The sequence below is a fragment of the Falco punctatus genome, assembly GCF_963210335.1.
Source record: "Falco punctatus genome assembly, chromosome: Z".
Taxonomy (NCBI): domain Eukaryota; kingdom Metazoa; phylum Chordata; class Aves; order Falconiformes; family Falconidae; genus Falco; species Falco punctatus.
The window spans coordinates 77,224,072-77,242,799 of NC_137586.1; the positions used below are offsets into that span (position 1 = coordinate 77,224,072).

Here is an 18,728-nt window from a genome sequence, read left to right on the forward strand (position 1 = left end):
CACATTGAAATACAGAAAGCCATATACTCCTACAAGTATATAAGTAGTATTGCAGTATTAAATCTACTAATTTATAAATTTACTAAATAGATTTAAAAAACCCCTCATAAATCTCAAAGTTAAATATCTCAAGAGACTGCTGGGGAGGTTTTTTGCTTGGTTTATTTTTTTTTATCCTCAGACTGCACAAGCTTCAGAACGTGTTTTGTTACCTTTACTTTATCCACAACTGGTTTGTTATCATCAGGGTCGGGTTCCCTCTGTCCTAGGGAATCAGACAGGAGATCCAAGGCTTCATCCATCTCCTTTCCGCCCTAACAAAGTATTAACACATCCATTACAGCAAATCTTCACTAAAAATAATATAATTCATCAAACTAATATAACTACTGGCTAATGAACTGTCAACTTCAGTTAACAATGAACCATCAGCTCTCCCTTTGTAATTACAATGCTATGTGACAGCGGAGGGAAAAAAATTACAGACTATTTAGACCTACAGAAAACATAATTTCAGGAAGGGTCTATAGAATTTATTTTAATGGCTTTCTTTTGTTACACAGAAGATTAACTGATCTAATGAGAACAGTTCTATGAAATTGCTGGGTTTTGGTAATTGCTATTCATTTTGCAAATATCACTATCACTGCAGATTAGCTACTAAGGAAGTGTCAATCTGAAAACAAACTTATTAAGATTTTTATCTTCATACAATGTACGGTCTTTTGTTAATTCACATCAGTTTTATTCAAGAACGGATTAGAAAAAAAGCCCTTAAAACCAAATGAAACCCAGCTTGGAGGAGCTTCAAATCCAACTTTCAAATCAGTCTGGAGACACTAGATGGAGCTCCCACTGCACACATCAAAATGGAGAAAGAAGAAGCCAGGCAACATCACCACTGAAACCAAGGAAGGGAAGTTCTGGTATTAAAAGGAGGTCTTGGTGCTGCCTCTCACTCCATTAACCCTTTTATAGGCTTAACAGATGACTTTGGCACTATGGTAATGACTATACTATTATTATTTCAAATGTTCTCATTACACAACCAGGAAAAGAAAGGTGTGGTTCAGCTAGGGGCCCAAACCTAAAAACTCCCCGTTAGCCAGTTCTTAGTTTGAGGTAAGGATCCACAGAAAAAGTTCTCACTGAGGGAGAGGCTAGAGGAGCTGCTGAGCGCACTGAAGGAACTGTAGCAGCAGCAATGACATCCAAGGAATCTGCAGGTGTTTCATCTTTCTTGATTTTCTGAAACAAGACACAGCCTCATTACTAACCGAGGACTGAGAAAAAAATATGCATCAAATTCCATGCATCTAAAATGCAATGCCCATACAGTGTATTTCTACGACTTCCATTTTTCTTAGAAGCTCTACTTATTTCATATTGAAACCTCTTCCTGGGAAGCACTATGCAACTGTTTTGCACCTCAGTTTGTTCAAGTTCAACCTTCCATCTCAACTACTGGGTTAAACCCTGGAATAGCTTGTCAGACAGGTTTAATGTGCCTTCAGAGGAGCTAAATTCCATCAAGCCCATCTATATTCCCAAGTGACACTTGTAAAATTCTCAAACTTATGCAAGCAAAAGGTAAAAAAGATACAGCAGCTAACTTATCTGATTTTTTTATTATTAGTCCCGCTCTCCTATTAATTTATTGAAAAAAAATTTCAAAATTTTAGTTACTGAATTCTACTTTTAAAAGTTTACATAAACTTTAAATGAAACAAAATATCAAGATTATTGAAACAATTTGAAAATAAAACAGATTTTCAGAAATCAAACATACACACCTTGATTACAGTCGGTGTAGGTAATAGTGAAGATGGTGGAGAACAGGAAAATCCTTCTGTCAAACCTGCTGAAAGTTCATTTTCACTCATAGGCTATCATTAAAAAGAAAGAAAATAAGAGGCTTTTAAGCTTTTTCATATATTAAGAATTGAGCAGATAACACAATCTATCTCCACTTTTAAACTGAAGACTGGGAAACCTTACTGACATTAGGGTAAGTAATTAATTAATGAATATTTATCAGAATATTCATGTTTTTACCTGTGGCTTTTCTTCTGGTTTTGGTAAGAGTGGTTTTCCATCTTTATCCTATAAAAGAAAAATCCCCTTACATTAAACCAAGTAGTCCTTAAACGACCACACAACATGAGAGCACTCTGAGAGCATTCACTGAATGACAGTGTAACACAAGAGAATGATCTATCTAGTAACCTCTAACATCTACTGCTGTTATTCAAGGTGTTACTCAAAGAAAATTTTAAAATACTGTAATTTAAAAACATCTGAGTGCTGAAAAGTGATTCAGTGTGAGATCCTGAGCTTCCCTCCTTCGTGTTCCAATCTCCATGGAAGTAGCATAATAAATAAAAAATCCCAACTTCCAGATTGTTAACAATAGTGCTGGATGCAAAGTCCAGAAAGGTCGTATCTTTTCACAATGGCAAGTGTTGTGCAAGTCTTGGCTATACCTAAGCATTCCATTTATGTCAAATGAGTTGTGTGGTGATGTTTGTATAAAACACCACCCTGAAGCACTGGGGTTTTTTAACAGCTTTGACCAATTACAATTTATTAAATTCTAAAATACTAAAAGCTAATGAGAGATTCCAGTGCACTAATCTCAGCCAAAATCATTCACTAATACTTACACCTAAGCCACTTCTGTGCCTACGTACGCATCTAATGACAGATAACAGATATTCAGAAACTACAACCAGAATGTTTATATACTATAAAAATGGGTGAACTAAACATCAACGTTTCAAAATGAAATGGCATTTCAGTTTCATCCACATATTCTGAGGAATGAAAGGGAAGTAAGACTAAGCACATTAAATAAATTACTTTTTCTTCTGTTAATCTGTAATCTGGAGGAATTGTTTCTTCATCTTCACCCAGTTTTTTGCGTTGTTCCTGTTCATTTGTCTCCTGTGCAGGCAAAATAAAAACAGTATTCAGACAAACAAATAACTACATCCCAACATAAATGCAAACGAGCAAGCTTTCAAAGTCTTCAAGTCTACTGATTCAAATTAGTCTTTCTGGTCCAATCCAAGTACCAGACAAAAATTTCATCAAACTAAATGAGAGCCTTTTCTCTTGAGAAGGCCTTCATTTCTCTGGCTGTTTCTTCATCTGTGTATCAGAAGCATCTCTACATATTTCAATGAAGAACAACAGAGTTAAGTAAAGAGAAGCACTGACCAATAACAGAATAGCATTACCCTTCCAAGCCTTTTAATTCTTTTTTTTTTAATCCACTCAACAGCTACCTGGCCTGCACTGAATGGAAGGCGCAACAGAGAAATTGGTAGCTGACTTCCCCATACATGTTATGTTGGAAGATGACAAATGAGCAAGTAAAGCCAACTTTGGGAACTCTTGTTTGATAGCATTCCAGCCCACCAGAAGCACTATCCTTTCTACTTTTGGCTTTAGTCAGTACCATCTGGCTCATGGTTTGGGGTGGCAAATGGGGGCAATTCAGACTGTTGCTATGAACAGCATGGCCTTAGACAGACTACACTTACTTCAGTGACTTACTTAAGGGTCTCTGTTAAAATGACAAGATCAGTGACAAACCCCAAATTCTTTTGCATCATTCCTAGCTTAACCTTTGAAAAAGAACCATACTGTATGCTACCTCAGATATCCATGTTAATTCTGCTTTGATTCAGCAGTAAGACACTAAGTAAATGCACTTTTCAGAAGCTGAGGGAATTACTGTACTGTAATAGGCAAAACTGTTAAAAAAATGTATTCACTGTGTTGAAAGTACTTCCTAAGCAGAACACAACTGGTTTCACAAGTAAATTTGTTTTTTTAAAAAAGTGAAAATATTATCCCTAAGTTGTTTCTAGCCTGAGAAAATATAGTAATCCTGAAGATAATTACATCAACAGTCTGGTTTTGAGGTCTGACTGTTTCTATACCTTAACTTTGTCCACAGCAGGTTTCCCTTCATCTGGATCTGGCTCCCTCTTTCCTAGGCTACTGGACAAGGCTTCCAGGGCTTCATCTGCCATGTGACCAACCTGTAAGGGTATCAATGCAGTAAAAAGCGGTTCTTAGTTTGGAGCTCAGCTGCACTGAAGTTCATATACTACCACCACCAGCCACACATTAGTAAAGGTAAAAATTGAGAAGCAGACTAAAAAACTGTTCACTACCTAACTGTCTTCACACATTTGGGATCTGCTGAGTTCAAGACATAAGGAAACTCTGACACAGGTTGTTCTGTAAACAAGTTTCTCCTTTCCAAAGACTTACTCACAACTAAAATGTTCCACAGGGCAGGTGTTTGTTTGTTTTGGTTTTTAACAGAAGCATATATATAATCTAAGGAGATGCAAGAATATCAGCCATTAAGGCAATCTTTCAAAATATTCAGTATGACAGTCAGCATTTTTTTGCAGAATTTGTGTTTTCCTGCAGACCTATTACAAAGAGCATCCCTTTTAGAGCATCAAGAGCTAGAGTAGACCACAAAAACTGTCAGTCTGCCTTCCTCTATTAAGAGGGTCACTGACCTTCCCTGTTCAGTTTGTGCTTGACTTGATACTTTTGGAAAGCACTCAGCCTTTGTGCCTCACCTCTAAGGAGGAAGAATATGCAATATTGAAATAAGCATCTTGACAATAGGTTGTACCATTGCATAAATGAAGCACTGAGTTTTGCTTTAGCTCCAGCTAAGACTACTCACTGAAGACTCAGCTGATGGAGCTGAATGGTGCACAACACAAGTTCTGGCATGAGGGGCCACTTCATCCTCAGTAGTTTTTGCAGACACAGGATCTGAAGGCTTCTGAAACAGAACAATTACACTGCCTTTTACTGAATATGCTCAGAAACCCAAGATGTACCTGTTCCTGTTAAGTGGCCTTTTTTTTTAATACAGCACAAAACAAGTAAGAAAAGTCTAAATTTAAAGGTAGAAGACCCTCAAATAAGGACCAAGTGCTGACACTGCATGTTCCACTGAACACAATGAGGGTGAAGAAAACAGAAACAGAATTAAATATTTTTCTTGAAAGAACAGTAGCATTATCCAGTCTCAGCAAAACTATCAGTGATAGCATCTTCAGTAAACTAGAAAGACATACCTTGGATGTGCTGCTGGGCTTTGATGGTATGGATTGCACTGCAGGCTGTGGAAGGTAGTCAAAGTCTTTTGAAAGTTCATCAAAAACATCAGATTCACTCAAAAGCTGCAAGAAGACAGGTGTTACAGGTGACTCACTGTCATTTATTTTTTCAAGAACTACAGTTCAGCTACTCAGAAAGCAGGAAAACTTTTGTAATCTACACTGAAATAACCTTTCACATCTACATGCAACACAACAGCATGAATTTTGTAGTGCATAAAATAAGAAAACTACTTTTCAGAATGAGTCAGTTGCTTTGTTATGAAAAGTCAATATAATATAGAGAACATTACGTTCAATACTGTTTACAGGACTACTGAAAATACAATTTCTTAATTAGAAAAAAAGAGAATGCTAATATTTACTATATAGTATTTACTGTAACAGCATCACGTTGTTGTAATGCTTCAAGTATAAATTACATTTAGGTAGTGGAAAGCAGCACCATCAGATCATGATTCTCTCATTCTCATTTTTCTTCTTTTTTTTCCAGCAGAAGTACAGTTCCTTCAGAGGCAGTATCAGCTGGAAGTTCTCTTAGCTTGTGCACTGGCTGCTGATACTTAGTGGTTTTCACTGCACATGTTTTACGGAAAAGTTAATAAACAGCAGTTTTAGTTCCCTACTGTGTGATCTGTTACAATTTGTTGATACTATGTGATCTAGTACTAAGTGATCTATATACTTCTGTGATCTATTACTAATGCTCCTGGGAGCCTTCAAACTGCTGTTTACACATGTTTAAATCTTTGCTAGCAGTGATTGCCACTCACATGCTGCGTGGAACTGAATTGGGTAGGGCTCATTTGGTCAAATTCATAACATGTAAAATTAGATTTCTAAAGGAGAATTTCTTTTTTTCCCCTATGACTTTCCTTCCTTTGTTGATCAGTGCCACTAGGTCTTTACAAAATGCCTCATCACGTAAGGCCTCACTTTCCATAAAATTTTAATTCCCCTTTAAACCACTAAATAAAAAATGCATTTAGGCAATAACAACTTTTTTCCAGAAGTCATGCCACTGCATGTGCTTAAGGGTATGCAGAATGGAGACCCAAAGCAACAGAAGCCCTAGTTCAAATCAAGAAAAAACTTTGCATTTACTAGGAGATCAAGAAAGAACTGTAAGTGATTGAAGATTTTTCAGCTATTAACATAACTTTTTTGTTTTGCTGGTTTTGGTTTCACAGATCTAAATTATTGGTGATACTACAGGAATACTGGTGAACACATCTTGTTCAAAATCACCTTCTTCAAATACTGCAACATATGACTTCAATACCCCTGTGACTGACTCACAGAACAACTATTGTGTCTCTGATTGACAGAGGTGGAAGAGCATAGGAATACTTATTCTTCTGCCAGCCACTTAATTCTTTTGGCATAAGACCACATGATTCTGAGCTCATCTTCTGCTTTGGTTTTGGACTGCACTTCAACTATGAACCAATCTCCCTTAAATCATGCCATGTTCCTCTTCTGGAGCTTTTATTTTTATTTTTTTTTTTTAGTGTGCCATCAATTTTGTGCTCTCTGTGAAACAGGAAGGCTTGTCTCTTAATGTTTGTGCCTTGTTCCCTCTCTTTTTTTCCTTATGACATGCTTAGCTCTACAGTTATTATACATCACCCACTCAAGACAACTGCATGTCCAAGACCTGCAGATTTTTACAGATGTAAATTCTTTTGATTGCTGTCTTTGCATTCCAACGTATTTCAAGCTTGAATCATACAAATGACTTCATATTTCTGCTAAAAAGGCACAGTGTCATTCTTGCTCAGATTGGTCCTAACCTTCACACTTGTTTCAGAAGAACTGAGGTTGCCTGTACTTTTCCAATTGTGGCAGCACTCCTCAACTCACAGTATTTCCAAAGTGAAGCCCTCAGTTTCTTCAGTGCACAGTTTGTTTCCTTTCCCTAATTTTTGATTTCTACCTGTACATTTTAAACTAGCCTTTGTAACTGTCTCCTTCAATCCTTTCATTCCATCTTGTACTTCCTAGACCATGATGGATACTTTTTGCGAAGTCCAAGTTGTTCTTTGTGATTAGGAAAATGTCCACAGTATTTTCTTTCTTTCTCTCGTGTGCCTTTATATTTTATGATTCTTCTCATTTGATTAATGAGAAGCAACTGTCAAGAAAAGATTTTTCCTGCCTTACCTCTCTTGCCCTTCAACAGCTCCAACAGACTGCTACAGAATACTTTACAATAACTCTTGATACAGCTTTTCTTTGTGTCAGCAGACATTTCTGTAACTCTCTCCTATCTTAGTATTCTCTAAACCTTTTTCTTACTATGAGCTCTTCATTTACAGCCACTGAATTTCAATAAAACCAACTCTTGCCTGACACTTCAGCAGGTTTTGTGCAAGTAAGTAAACACACAAGCAGACCAAGAGACTTACATAACGGCAGAGAGAGAAGTCATGACAGGGAGGGAGAAAACAGGGTATCTATTCACACTCCTACAATATTGTCAGTTTTCTAACCTTAGGTTTTTCTTCAGTCTTTGGCAATATTGGTTTTCCATCTTTATCCTAAAAGTAAAGTAAGTAATATTAACATTTTTCCATTGTTATAACAAGTACCATACTCCATAATCACCAGCAGAATAGTAAAAAATAAATAATACATGCAAGATGAAATCAGTGACATAGGAACAGGAATTCCTCTAAACAGGGAATTCTTACACACCAGGTAAGTGGATAAGAAAAGCAAATGTGACGTCTACCCAACACAAATGGCCAAGACACCAAAAAGCATTCATTCCTATCAGTATCAACATGCACCAGGAATTAATTCCACAGTAAACCAGCATGAATTCACCCAGTAGTAAAACATGCTCTGCGTGCAAAAGTTTGTCTTTTGCACTTGAACAAACAGGGGGTTGATTCCCAGGTCTGTAGTCAGGAAGTCTTGACATCTCTAAAAAGAGGGGTAAAACTGCTCCTTTCAAAGCAGAATCTTAACATTCAGCTCCCGCAAGGCCAGTTTACATAGCAACCTTGACAACATCAGTTATACTAATAACCGTCACAAAAACTTTCAATTCTGAAATTTATGAAGACATCCAAGTTCTGTTGCTGTTTTGCTTAACTTTGAACAAATCTCCATCACTTGAAGTGACAATCTGAAAAAAATGAATGTAATTCTCATACCATTTTACAATAGTGTTTCAAGGTTATATTACAAAGTGATACTTAAAAGCACTTCTGCAAAGGGATGGATTTTACACCACCAAGCTTTAGTACTGGAAACAAGTAACACCACTCTTGGGTAACGAATGTGTGACCTGGGAAGATTAGATCTTTGCTCAAAATGCCTGAAAAATCCAGTCACAACCACAGAGAAAAGGAAGGGAACCAGAAGTACAGAAATCACCAACAGGAGAAAGCCACTGATTAAATACCAGTTTTGCTCATATTCCCCATGTTCTTTCCCTCTCTGTGACAAAAGAACGTGCCAGACACAGTGCCCTACTTACAAAGCAATGGAGATATAAAAAACATACCAGCTCCAGTGTTAACCTGTGTTGTGGTATTGTATCATCACATTCTTCAGCCTTTTTTTGTGTTTTCTCTTTTGCCTTAAGAAGAAATCACAAAACAAACAAAAAAAATCACTTAAGAGGAAGAGAACAAAAACTCAAAATACACTGAACTTCACTATCAAGATCCTTCAGCCTACTGTTTGAAGAGGTACTAGCATCAGATAAAATTATTCCATGTCAAGATACCAAAATTCCTTAATTTATTCCTATCAAATTTCTGTGGTAATGTCATCATGATTTAAGAATCAATGCTGTATGTGAATATGGCTGTATCATTTTAAATTCTGAAAAACTACAGACATGATTCAGAGCCGTAACTTTGTGGCAGGTGCTTTTAGAATTTTCGTGTGTACAGGTTTCCTTGGATTTCATCACTCTGATTATACAAGTCATAATTCTGTATCTTTTTCCATTGCTGCTACTGAAACACAACTTTTATTTCTCTGGACCTCCTTCAGGAAGCAGTGCATCCACGAAGTAATCTGAAGGCTCAGACTGAATCTGAAATCCAACATGCTCCTATGTGTCAAAATTGAGCTCTGACATCTTCTCTTGGCAACAGATGTTTTTCTACTATTTCCCTGTCATTTGCTCTGAGCTGTAAGTGAACACAGGGGAAAATAACTTAATACTAGCAGGGGTTATAGACAAGAGTTTGCAAGACTAAACTAAAAAGTCGAAGTTTAACAGGCAAACAGAGGGCTACTGCTAAAATCTAACTGATGAATGAAACCAAAAGTCTTAGAACATACAAAGGCAGGCAAGACCCAAACTAGAAAGATAATGGGGTCCAATGGGAAAAGCAGTACATACACTAAAACCGCAAAAACTTAACTAGAAATCAAACAGCAACTTAATGCAAAACAGAAGTTTGCTCTAAACTGTGCTCAGTGCTTGGGGAAAAAATACTGAGCAACTATAGCTAACACAGGGGAAGGTGTATGTACCTAGAGCCAAATGAAATACATATAATTTTCCAGACCACTTTACTATATTCTAGTCTACCTGCATCCACTCAGGATTTCTTCATATCTTAATTCTCTTAATCACGTAAGACTCAGACATTCCTTAGGCCTTTGATATGTAAGTCACCTTGTTATTATTTTACACACATGCACAGTATCTAACAAATGGAACTTGGGATTCCATGGGAGGGTCTGAAAGCTGATGTTAAAAAGAGTAAGATGATACCTGTGACATCCCTGCAACATGGGCAAGATCTTCAGGTACCGGTCCAGATTCACTAAGAATATTAAGAAGAGCTTCCACTGCTTCACCTTCCATTTCCTGTATTTAAGAAAATATGCAAATCACGTCATTGTTTTTTTGAATTGACACAGGTTTAACTTCCATGTCTTTTATGCTGTATATGAAGCAATGCCCCAGCACCAGACAGGTCATTTGTCTTTGGCTTTACTTCATTTCCTTAACATCACATTGCAGGATATAGCACAGTCTAATCAAGACACATGTCCTCTTCAGAAGGGAATTAAAAAAAACCAACAACTTAAAAAGAGCACAATATCATGTAACACAATTGCCACATGCTTTGACATGGCATTTACACCCAGGAAGTGTAAGGTCACACTTGCTCTCTACATAGAAAAAAAAAAAAGGTTTAGAAAACATAACAGAATTGCATCATATCCACATTTTAAACATACCACACATAGTTATGAAAACACATACATTTTTCCACTCTATTGCCTCTAGTCAGAAGAGGCCCAGTTACTCTGCAGAAGAATCCAGAAGGAAAAATCACCTGACCCACTAAGGCCAGATCTTTATGGTACAGTAGATTCTGAGGAATGACAATTTCTATTACTCCTATACTTTCCATGATAAACAGGATTTACATCTGAAAATGAGGATGATGAGCATCTCTACAAGATCATGCACACATAAAATATGACATGGGCTTGTAAACTTTAACTAGAAGTTAACGAGTCAAAGAATAACTATGTATGACTCCTCTGATTTTGTCTCTTTCTCCTTAGGAGGAACTGAGCTCTTGACGGAACTTGCTGCTTGTGCTTCCACAATTTCTCCTTCCTTACTTGGTTTCTTTGAGAGATATGAAATTACAGGCAAATTTGCAGAAATAAAAAGAGGAAAATTTTCAAGATAATTTTAAAGTGAAATACTAAGATAATAATGGCAATGTTTCATTGCAATAAAGACACGCGATAGCAAGAAAAATATCAATACCTCTGTCAGAGTTCTAATCTTTTCTCCAGCGGAAGCTACACAGGTAAAGTCAGATGCCAGGGCCTCTGCAATCTCATCCTCTGTCAGTGGTTTCTGAGCAAGAAATTGGCAACTAGGTTATGATTATTAAAGTTCACATAGCAGCACTGTCAAACTCAAGTTTAAAATCTGAGTGTGCTCCATGTTTACCCACACACACAATGACTTTGTAAGCACATGCTGCTAGTTGCTGTCACATCAAAATCAAAAATATTTCCCCTTATAGGTTGATCCATTTTTCAGATCAGTTTTTATTTTTCTGTGTTAAGCTTATAAACAGTAAAATCAAGCTGGTTTACAGAATTCTCTTGCTAAGTACAGAAATTCAAGTAATCTTTGCTAAAGACATTAAGAAAAGACTCCCGCATGCACAGCTACTGTTTCTTCCCTTTTGTTATTACATCCAATACCCCTATGAGCATTTATTTGCCTTGTTTCAGCTTTAGTGTCCTAAAAATTCTGACTTCTTTATTAAAAACATCTGTGCCAAGTTTCATTTAGTTTTATCAGTATCTATGCTATCTGGCACCCCACAGCCCTCTCCCTCTTCCTGAGATTTTTGGAAGACAGGTAACATAAATTTTCCCAGGAATCCAATGATAACTGCGTTATTTTCACCTTCCAACATAAAAAGAAAAAGTCTTACTTCATCTTCTTCACCCTCTTTTGGCAAGAGTTCATCTCTGCCATCCACTCTGCTCTAAAACGAAAAATGATTTTGTTGTAAATGGGCCGCAAAAACATACAATGTGACAGAAAACATGCATGAAGATATTTTTTTAAAACTCACTAACCTTCAACAATTTAACGTACTCTGGAGGGAGACTACCTTCCCGTTTACCCAATTCTTCCAAGTAACTTGAAAATACATCTTCCTATGAAAAGAATGCATACAATGTTTTTGTACTCTTGTTTATTGAAAGAAATTTCTAATTCAGAGCTATCTACAGTGATACTTCTGGACAGAAAATGTGAGGGCTTGGCTAGGTCTGAGGGCCCATCCTGGACCACGACTGTATCATGTCTTTCAGAACCTTGTGTCATGCAGATGCATCTTGACTAGCTTCAACAGTACATGTCATCTAGCAAAACTCTGCACCTCTGTTGCCAGATTGCTTCTGCACTACCACAAGCTATTTCAGTGTCTCAGATTATAGAATGTATTGCTGTACTTGGATTGAATTTCAAGTATTTATAAATACCAAAATTTTTATCATGGCTGAGTACTGCACTGAGTCATTGAGCTTGCAATCTTAATCCTTCTTATGTTACTCTCCCGTTCTAACTTAGAAAAGTATATGTTCTTCCTCAAATTCCCAATGTTTTACTCCTTCTCAAGTAGAAAGGAAATCTAGGTTGTTTACACTCTCTTATACCTCCATCACTGCCTTCTGTACATCTGTTGGAGACCATGCTTGGAAGTCAGTTCAAAAACCAACAAACTTTCTTTGTTGATACTTCACTGTTTTCTACTGCCACGCATAAGTAACTGTGTAATTTCTGTTTTACTGAGAATGCAGTAAGATGCAACTGCGCAAACTCTGTTTTTCCTCTCAGCAGATCAAAGCCGACAAACAGTGGATCAATGGAGCAGTGAGCATCTACAGACATATTTTAGAGATTAATCTTCTGAAAAATAAAAACAAAAACTATGAAATACCTTAACTTCCGGACCACTGTAAACAGTATTAGTAGACATCTCTTCTTGAAGTTCAGCTAGGCTATCTATTAGCTTATCTACTGCCAACTCATCCATACCAGTCTAAAAAATAAACAAATCATTATAGAAGTTATCATGCAGTACAAAGGAAAAAAAACCAAAACCTGAATCAGCTGGTGGATCTGTAGAAAACCGCTGGCAACCAAACCAAAAGCTTTCTGTCAGTAGGTCCTGAACCTACCAGATTTTTCAGTGAGAACCGCTCTTAAAACTTGTTCCCTAGTGTCACTAACAAGATCATTTGTATTTTTTTATACATATACATACACACATACACCAGCTGATACACATGCATACATCTAAAAAAAAACCTCTGAGGACAAAGAGTAATTAATTTCATGCTAGTTGTGGTAAAAGTGATTATAAAAACATCATATTTGACAAACCACAAATGACATGCCACCAGCTGGTTACCTATTCTATCAGCCCTTCACCACCATACATAATTGTTATATAGCAATACAGTTACCTGTTCATTTTTACTGAAACTGAAGTGTTTGAGAGCAAGAAACACTCTCTGAGCCATTTTTACAAGGGAAACATTTATCTGGGACTGTGTTTACCAACCTCAGTACTTGAGTGAACAGTTGCAGCTGATACACTTGCACCACCTGTGCCTGCACCAGCTGCACCAGCCTCCATGGACATACACTCAGAACTAGGCTGGAGAAATAAAAGAACAATTAACAGATGGCTTTATTATATGGCCCTATGTTAAAAATTCTGGAGATGAAACAAAGTAAAGCAGAGATGCTCCACCCAGGCACGCATATCAATGTCCTTGTTCATCTATGCTTTGAATAAAAATGGTAAGTTGGTTCTACCTGCTGGCTGAGTGGCCTGGAAGTTGAGTAGCTGCAGCTTGCATGATACTGAGCCCAGCCTAAAACATCCAGCTCTGATGCCATGCATATTGTTTTGGACTCAGCAACTGGCTAATGCACCTGCACAGCATCCAGATGCTTGGGCAGAGTGAGCTACCATCTATCTAAAATACAATGGAGACATACACTGCTTCTAGCATGATTTTGCTGTGAGAAAGAAAGCATGCTGTTTTAAGGACTTGTGGTTTAACTAAACAACTAAAAAACTAAACAACTAAAAACATTAGCGTGTCACCAACGTTACTTTCATACTGAATCCCAAACATGGCACTGCACCATGGAAGAAAATGAACTCTATTCCAGCCAAAACCAGACCAGTACTGTACCTCTGTTTTGCCAGTAGAAGAAATCTGCAGTGCAGAAGAGCTATGAGGCCCCTTCCAAGTCCCTTTTGAAAGCTTTCATTTATATCTGACAGTTCCCAACACACCACTAATGCCAGCAGTAAATACTACCCAAGTAAGTAGGGCGAAAACTGTTTCAGGGAGTTAGCAAGACCAACACAAAATGCAGACTTCTGCACTAATGACATTCTCATTTACTGCAAAAAAAGTGGGTTGTAGTAGAGCAGGGGTCCTCCAACTACGGCCCGCAGGCCGGATACGGCCCCCCATGTTCCTCAATCTGGCCCCCGGTATTTACAGAACCCCCCCGCCGGGGGTTGGGGGGGGAAACCAAGCAGCCGCAGATGACTGCCTGCCACTGCATCCGTGTGCTGGCCCCCTGGTTAAAAAGTTTGAGGACCCCTGTAGTAGAGCCACAGGAGTCCTTCACATTACCCTGGCCTTGTAGTCAGCTGGCTCAGTATTAGATCAAACTTGAAATTTATACAAAGTATGTAAATATCTGTAATGAAAAACAAGAAAGAATTTGAAAAACAGAGGATGTTACAGACATCTGGTGGAACACAGCCTTGGGAGGAGGGATAGACAGCATAAATATATCAAGCTGGGACACAGCAAGATAAGCTCAAGGAGAACCAAATGGTTAGTAAGACTAAACAGAAAATTGCTGGAACTATGTGTGAACTATCCTAAATATCACACTAAAAGACTGACCCTCGAGCAAAGAGAGACTCCTGCTAACAAAGCCCCCTCCCCACAGCCCATGTTCTGTGGAAAGAAAGGATGCTGCACCTTTCAATGGAGATGAGGCTTGTAAGGAACTACGAGAATTAAGGGTGACTAAGCATAGCTGTAAGCAGTTCTTCAAAGCCCACGAAGTGTTTTACTGCGTGTGAAGTGGTGTGCTAGCTGCATGGTTTGAGCAGACATCTCTGCACAGCCATGTGATAAATGCTATTGCGGTCCTGTGTGTGAGACTGGCTCTTTGTACACTGGGCAATGAAGTCCGTAAGAAAACAGCCTTTTCACCCAGTCATGCAGACCAGACCAAAAGATCTAGATCCTGACTCTACCACACACTTTTGCTTCAGCTTTTTCTCCACTTGCCCCCCTGAAATGACCGCTCCCAAACTTTTCCCCCAACCTTTCTCTTCCTAGATTTTTTGCAGGGTCTTGCAGTCAGGGTGTATGGGGTACCCTACTGCAAACAGATAACCTGCTGACCTGCTGCATTTGGACCCAACCCTGCTACTACAAACATGCCTGGCAGTCCACAGGTGAAGGAGCTCCATGATGGCAATGCTCATACAAAGCAAGCATTTGCTTGACTGACCAGGTGGTCCCTTCCATTTGCCTTCAGTTGTGAAAGGGCCTGGAAAAAGAATGACTGCAAAAAAGCTTGCATGAATGACAGAGGAGCCCCAAACATGTAACACATGGGAGCAGGACCACATCTCTGGTGATCTTAATGTTACCTCCTTGGAGAGTGTGTTGGACAAAGAGGACAACAAAAGGTGGATGCACATCAGGATCACCAAAGAACCTGCGCAAACTACCAACACCATCTTGGCTGGGCAGCTCTACTTGCAGCTGATGCTTGTCCATTAACGCTGTCATGGGTTAGCCTGAAGTGGTATATTCAGGATGTTGCTTAAGTTAATTACTGGGTAAAGCATGAAGTTTCTAAGTCCCAGATTTTGAAAAAGCACAAGGAGGCTTTTCATACACACTTTTAAACACAAGACAGCTTTTGAGCTTTTCTACATTGTGCTTTTTGGGGGCTCAGCCTCACTTTACAATATTCAGCATAAGAATTCATCTTGATGTGGATTTTTAACCCCTACAATAACATAAATAATAAAAACTGGATTGCTACTTCTACTACACCTTTGCTGTCTCTGTAGAGGTTGTTTTAGGAGGCTGATCAGCCTAAGTTACAGCTACTTGTCCTGTATTATTTGGTTTAGAAGTTGTTGTCACAGGAGGCAAGGTCTGGCTTTTTACCTGTGCAGAGGTAAACTATTATCATTAGATATGAAATAGTTATGGGCTGGGTTTGTTTGGTTTGGGTTTTGAATTATTATTTTTTAAAGAAAGACAGGAAGAAAGACAGACAAATACCACAAGAAGCCGAGAGAGAGAGATATTATACAACTTACACCACTGGGATCCTGATCGTTTTGCCTCATTTTGAACTGCTGTTCATTTGCAGAGTCTGTTGGCTATCATAAAACAAAAAAATGACATCTTTTACCCCTACCGCATTTAAATGCTACAGAACATGATCTATACTAGGTCAAAAAAGCATAAGACAGATTTAAAGACAGTTAACAGAACACTTCTTAGGCTGCTGTGAAGCAATAAAGCATCCTGAAAGTTTTCCCCAAACACTCCATTTCCACACCTGTCAGCTCCTAGCTCTTTTCCACACAGGTATGTTACTAATCACACAGCAGTTCCATGTTGAACAGTAGTAGCAAAGAGTTTAGCTTCTTTTCTTAAAGACAGTCAAAGGCCAAAGTACAACCACTCGCCAAAAGTGAAAGGTAAGTATTTACCTTGTATGACTGCATGGTTTTTCCAGATTCTGTTTTGGTTGTTGGTGTGGACTGAAATACAAGTAACATATATATGCAGACAGAGATTAATACGCTTGGTTATTTCTAAGGCGTCAGCTTATATAAAGAATAACATCAGGCAGATTCATACTTGGGAGCACACACAGTATCTGACTGATACACAGTCTTTTGATCTTGCAGTTTACAACATTCTGGCACAGACCCCCTGCTCCAGCGATTTAAGGGCACTCAGACACGTGTGAACACACACACACACTCTTCATACGAAAAGAGACGGAAAGAAGGTACTAAACAAATGTAACAAAGTTTCATTTACACCTGAAAGTTTTCTGCAGCCGTGCCACAAAATTGATTCCGGTGATTCACCAAGTACAGTAAGCAATACAATACTACTAGTAGAAACACTAAGAACAAAACCTAGAAAAGAGTAGTTGTATTTGATAAGAAGAAAGAAAACTGAAAATGCTGGCCTCCTCACCATATCTTTCTTACTATTTTTTCCTGCTCTTGCTACTTTGCTGTGCTACAATTAACACAAACAGAGACAAAGGTACTGGAAGGTCACCTAGCAATGCCCCAGAAAAGGCTGCTGCCTCCTGTGCAAGCTGCAGAAGCTCTGGGCACTGAACAGCCAGGGGAGGACATGGACCCAGGGAAGCATGACCTGATCTGCAGGGAGCAGCCCCGTGCACACCGTGGGGGACGTGGATCCTGAGGCTGAGGCCCCTTCCCTGGCTGAGGCTGGAAGACCTACGCTTCCTCCAGAACTGGCACCGGACACCAGCATCATGTCTTCTTGCACCATGCCCACCAGAAGCAGAGAAGTTCTGAACTCTGCCTAGGAAATAAGGGGGCACAGACACAAGCCTTCCTCATCCCCTCCATCCTACTAATACATTGAGCCTATTTAAAGTTACTAAGAGACAAATAATGGAAGTTTTTCCCCAGTAGCCTATTAAAAGTCAGCAAACAACCCCAAAAAAACAGAGAATCCATTAGGAGTAATTTAAATTTTTTCATTGCTTTGTACTGTTTTCATTTCAGCTGCCAAACATTAATTACTGTTTAGATATATCCAGCTTCTGTTTTGTAGCTGACCACACAGTGAAATTTGCTATACATGTATACCATTTGCTATGCAAGTATTCACACCCACACACTGAACCACAGACACTTGCCTGGGAAATCCTGAACATGCATAAAAATGTACATGCCTGGGCATAAGCTGGGCAAAGGTCTTTAAGCTGTAGACCACAGTAAAGGACACAACACCATAGGCAAGTAAGTAATAACAGGTAAAATACTGATAGAGAGGGAGGACAAAAATTCCCAAACTCCAAAGGGGGGAAAAAATTTAAAATAAAATTTAAGAAAAAAAAATCTCAAAAAAAAATCACTTAGCCTCTCAGATTCCTCCCTTTGGATTTTGTCTTCATGTCTAACCTGATTAAAGCACAGTACTCCTCAGATTCCATCATGGTTATATGCTCCCATTTGTACACCTCCCAACATGACTACTATATGGTTAACTCAAAGGCACACACATCCATTTGTGTATCCGTACACTAAACAATCCTGTATCTAAAAGGTAACCCTGAATTTTCTCAGTTTTTATGCTAAAAAAGTTGGACGTGTTTATGTAACATCTAAAGCAAAGAGTAAATCAGACATGAGATGTCCTTTGGCAGCAAGGCTGATACAAGAACTATTTACTTCAAAAACAAGAAAGGAAAAAAAAAGTAAATATCTCTACTGAAAAGCAAGAAAGAATTTGAAAAACAGAACATGAAATCTTTACAAGCAGATAACTAAGTATGGTCTTGGGAGAAGGAACAGTCCATGAATATATCAAGCTGGGACACAGCAAGATAGCTCAAGGAGAACCAAATGGTTAGTAAGACTAAACAGAAAATTGCTGGAACTATGTGTGAACTATCCTAAATATCACACTAAAAGATTGACCCTCGAGCAAAGAGAGACTCCTGCTAACAAAGCCCCCTCCCCACAGCCCATGTTCTGTGGAAAGAAAGGATGCTGCACCTTTCAATGGAGATGAGGCTTGCAAGAACCAAGGAGAGTTAAGGGTGACCAAGTGTCACTGTGAGCAGTTGTTCAAAGCGCACAAAGTGTTCTACCGTGTGGGGAGAGGTGTGCTAGCTGCGTGGGTTCAGCGCCCAGCACCCATCTCTGCACAGACATGCGATAACCCAGCATCGTGACTCGCTGTGTGATTGTTCTGGCA

The 18,728-nt window shown here is 38.6% G+C and overlaps 1 protein-coding gene across 9 annotated transcripts in view; it reads right to left on the reverse strand.

Moving 5' to 3' along the window:
• The window catches only part of CAST (calpastatin), a 64,018-nt gene that overhangs the window by 9,584 nt on the left and 35,706 nt on the right, over positions 1–18,728 (reverse strand). For all 9 annotated transcript variants that reach the window (XM_080371016.1, XM_080371015.1, XM_080371020.1 and 6 more), the window contains 18 exons: positions 16,466–16,516; positions 16,067–16,129; positions 13,247–13,342; positions 12,620–12,721; positions 11,754–11,834; positions 11,606–11,659; positions 10,921–11,013; positions 9,904–9,999; positions 8,674–8,748; positions 7,652–7,699; positions 5,118–5,222; positions 4,718–4,819; positions 3,948–4,049; positions 2,860–2,943; positions 2,056–2,103; positions 1,794–1,886; positions 1,150–1,248; positions 213–314 (listed from right to left, as the gene is read on the reverse strand). In XM_080371016.1, coding sequence (XP_080227142.1) covers positions 213–314; positions 1,150–1,248; positions 1,794–1,886; positions 2,056–2,103; positions 2,860–2,943; positions 3,948–4,049; positions 4,718–4,819; positions 5,118–5,222; positions 7,652–7,699; positions 8,674–8,748; positions 9,904–9,999; positions 10,921–11,013; positions 11,606–11,659; positions 11,754–11,834; positions 12,620–12,721; positions 13,247–13,342; positions 16,067–16,129; positions 16,466–16,516 — 1,494 coding nt within the window. The remainder of the gene's footprint in view (positions 1–212; positions 315–1,149; positions 1,249–1,793; positions 1,887–2,055; positions 2,104–2,859; positions 2,944–3,947; positions 4,050–4,717; positions 4,820–5,117; positions 5,223–7,651; positions 7,700–8,673; positions 8,749–9,903; positions 10,000–10,920; positions 11,014–11,605; positions 11,660–11,753; positions 11,835–12,619; positions 12,722–13,246; positions 13,343–16,066; positions 16,130–16,465; positions 16,517–18,728) is intronic.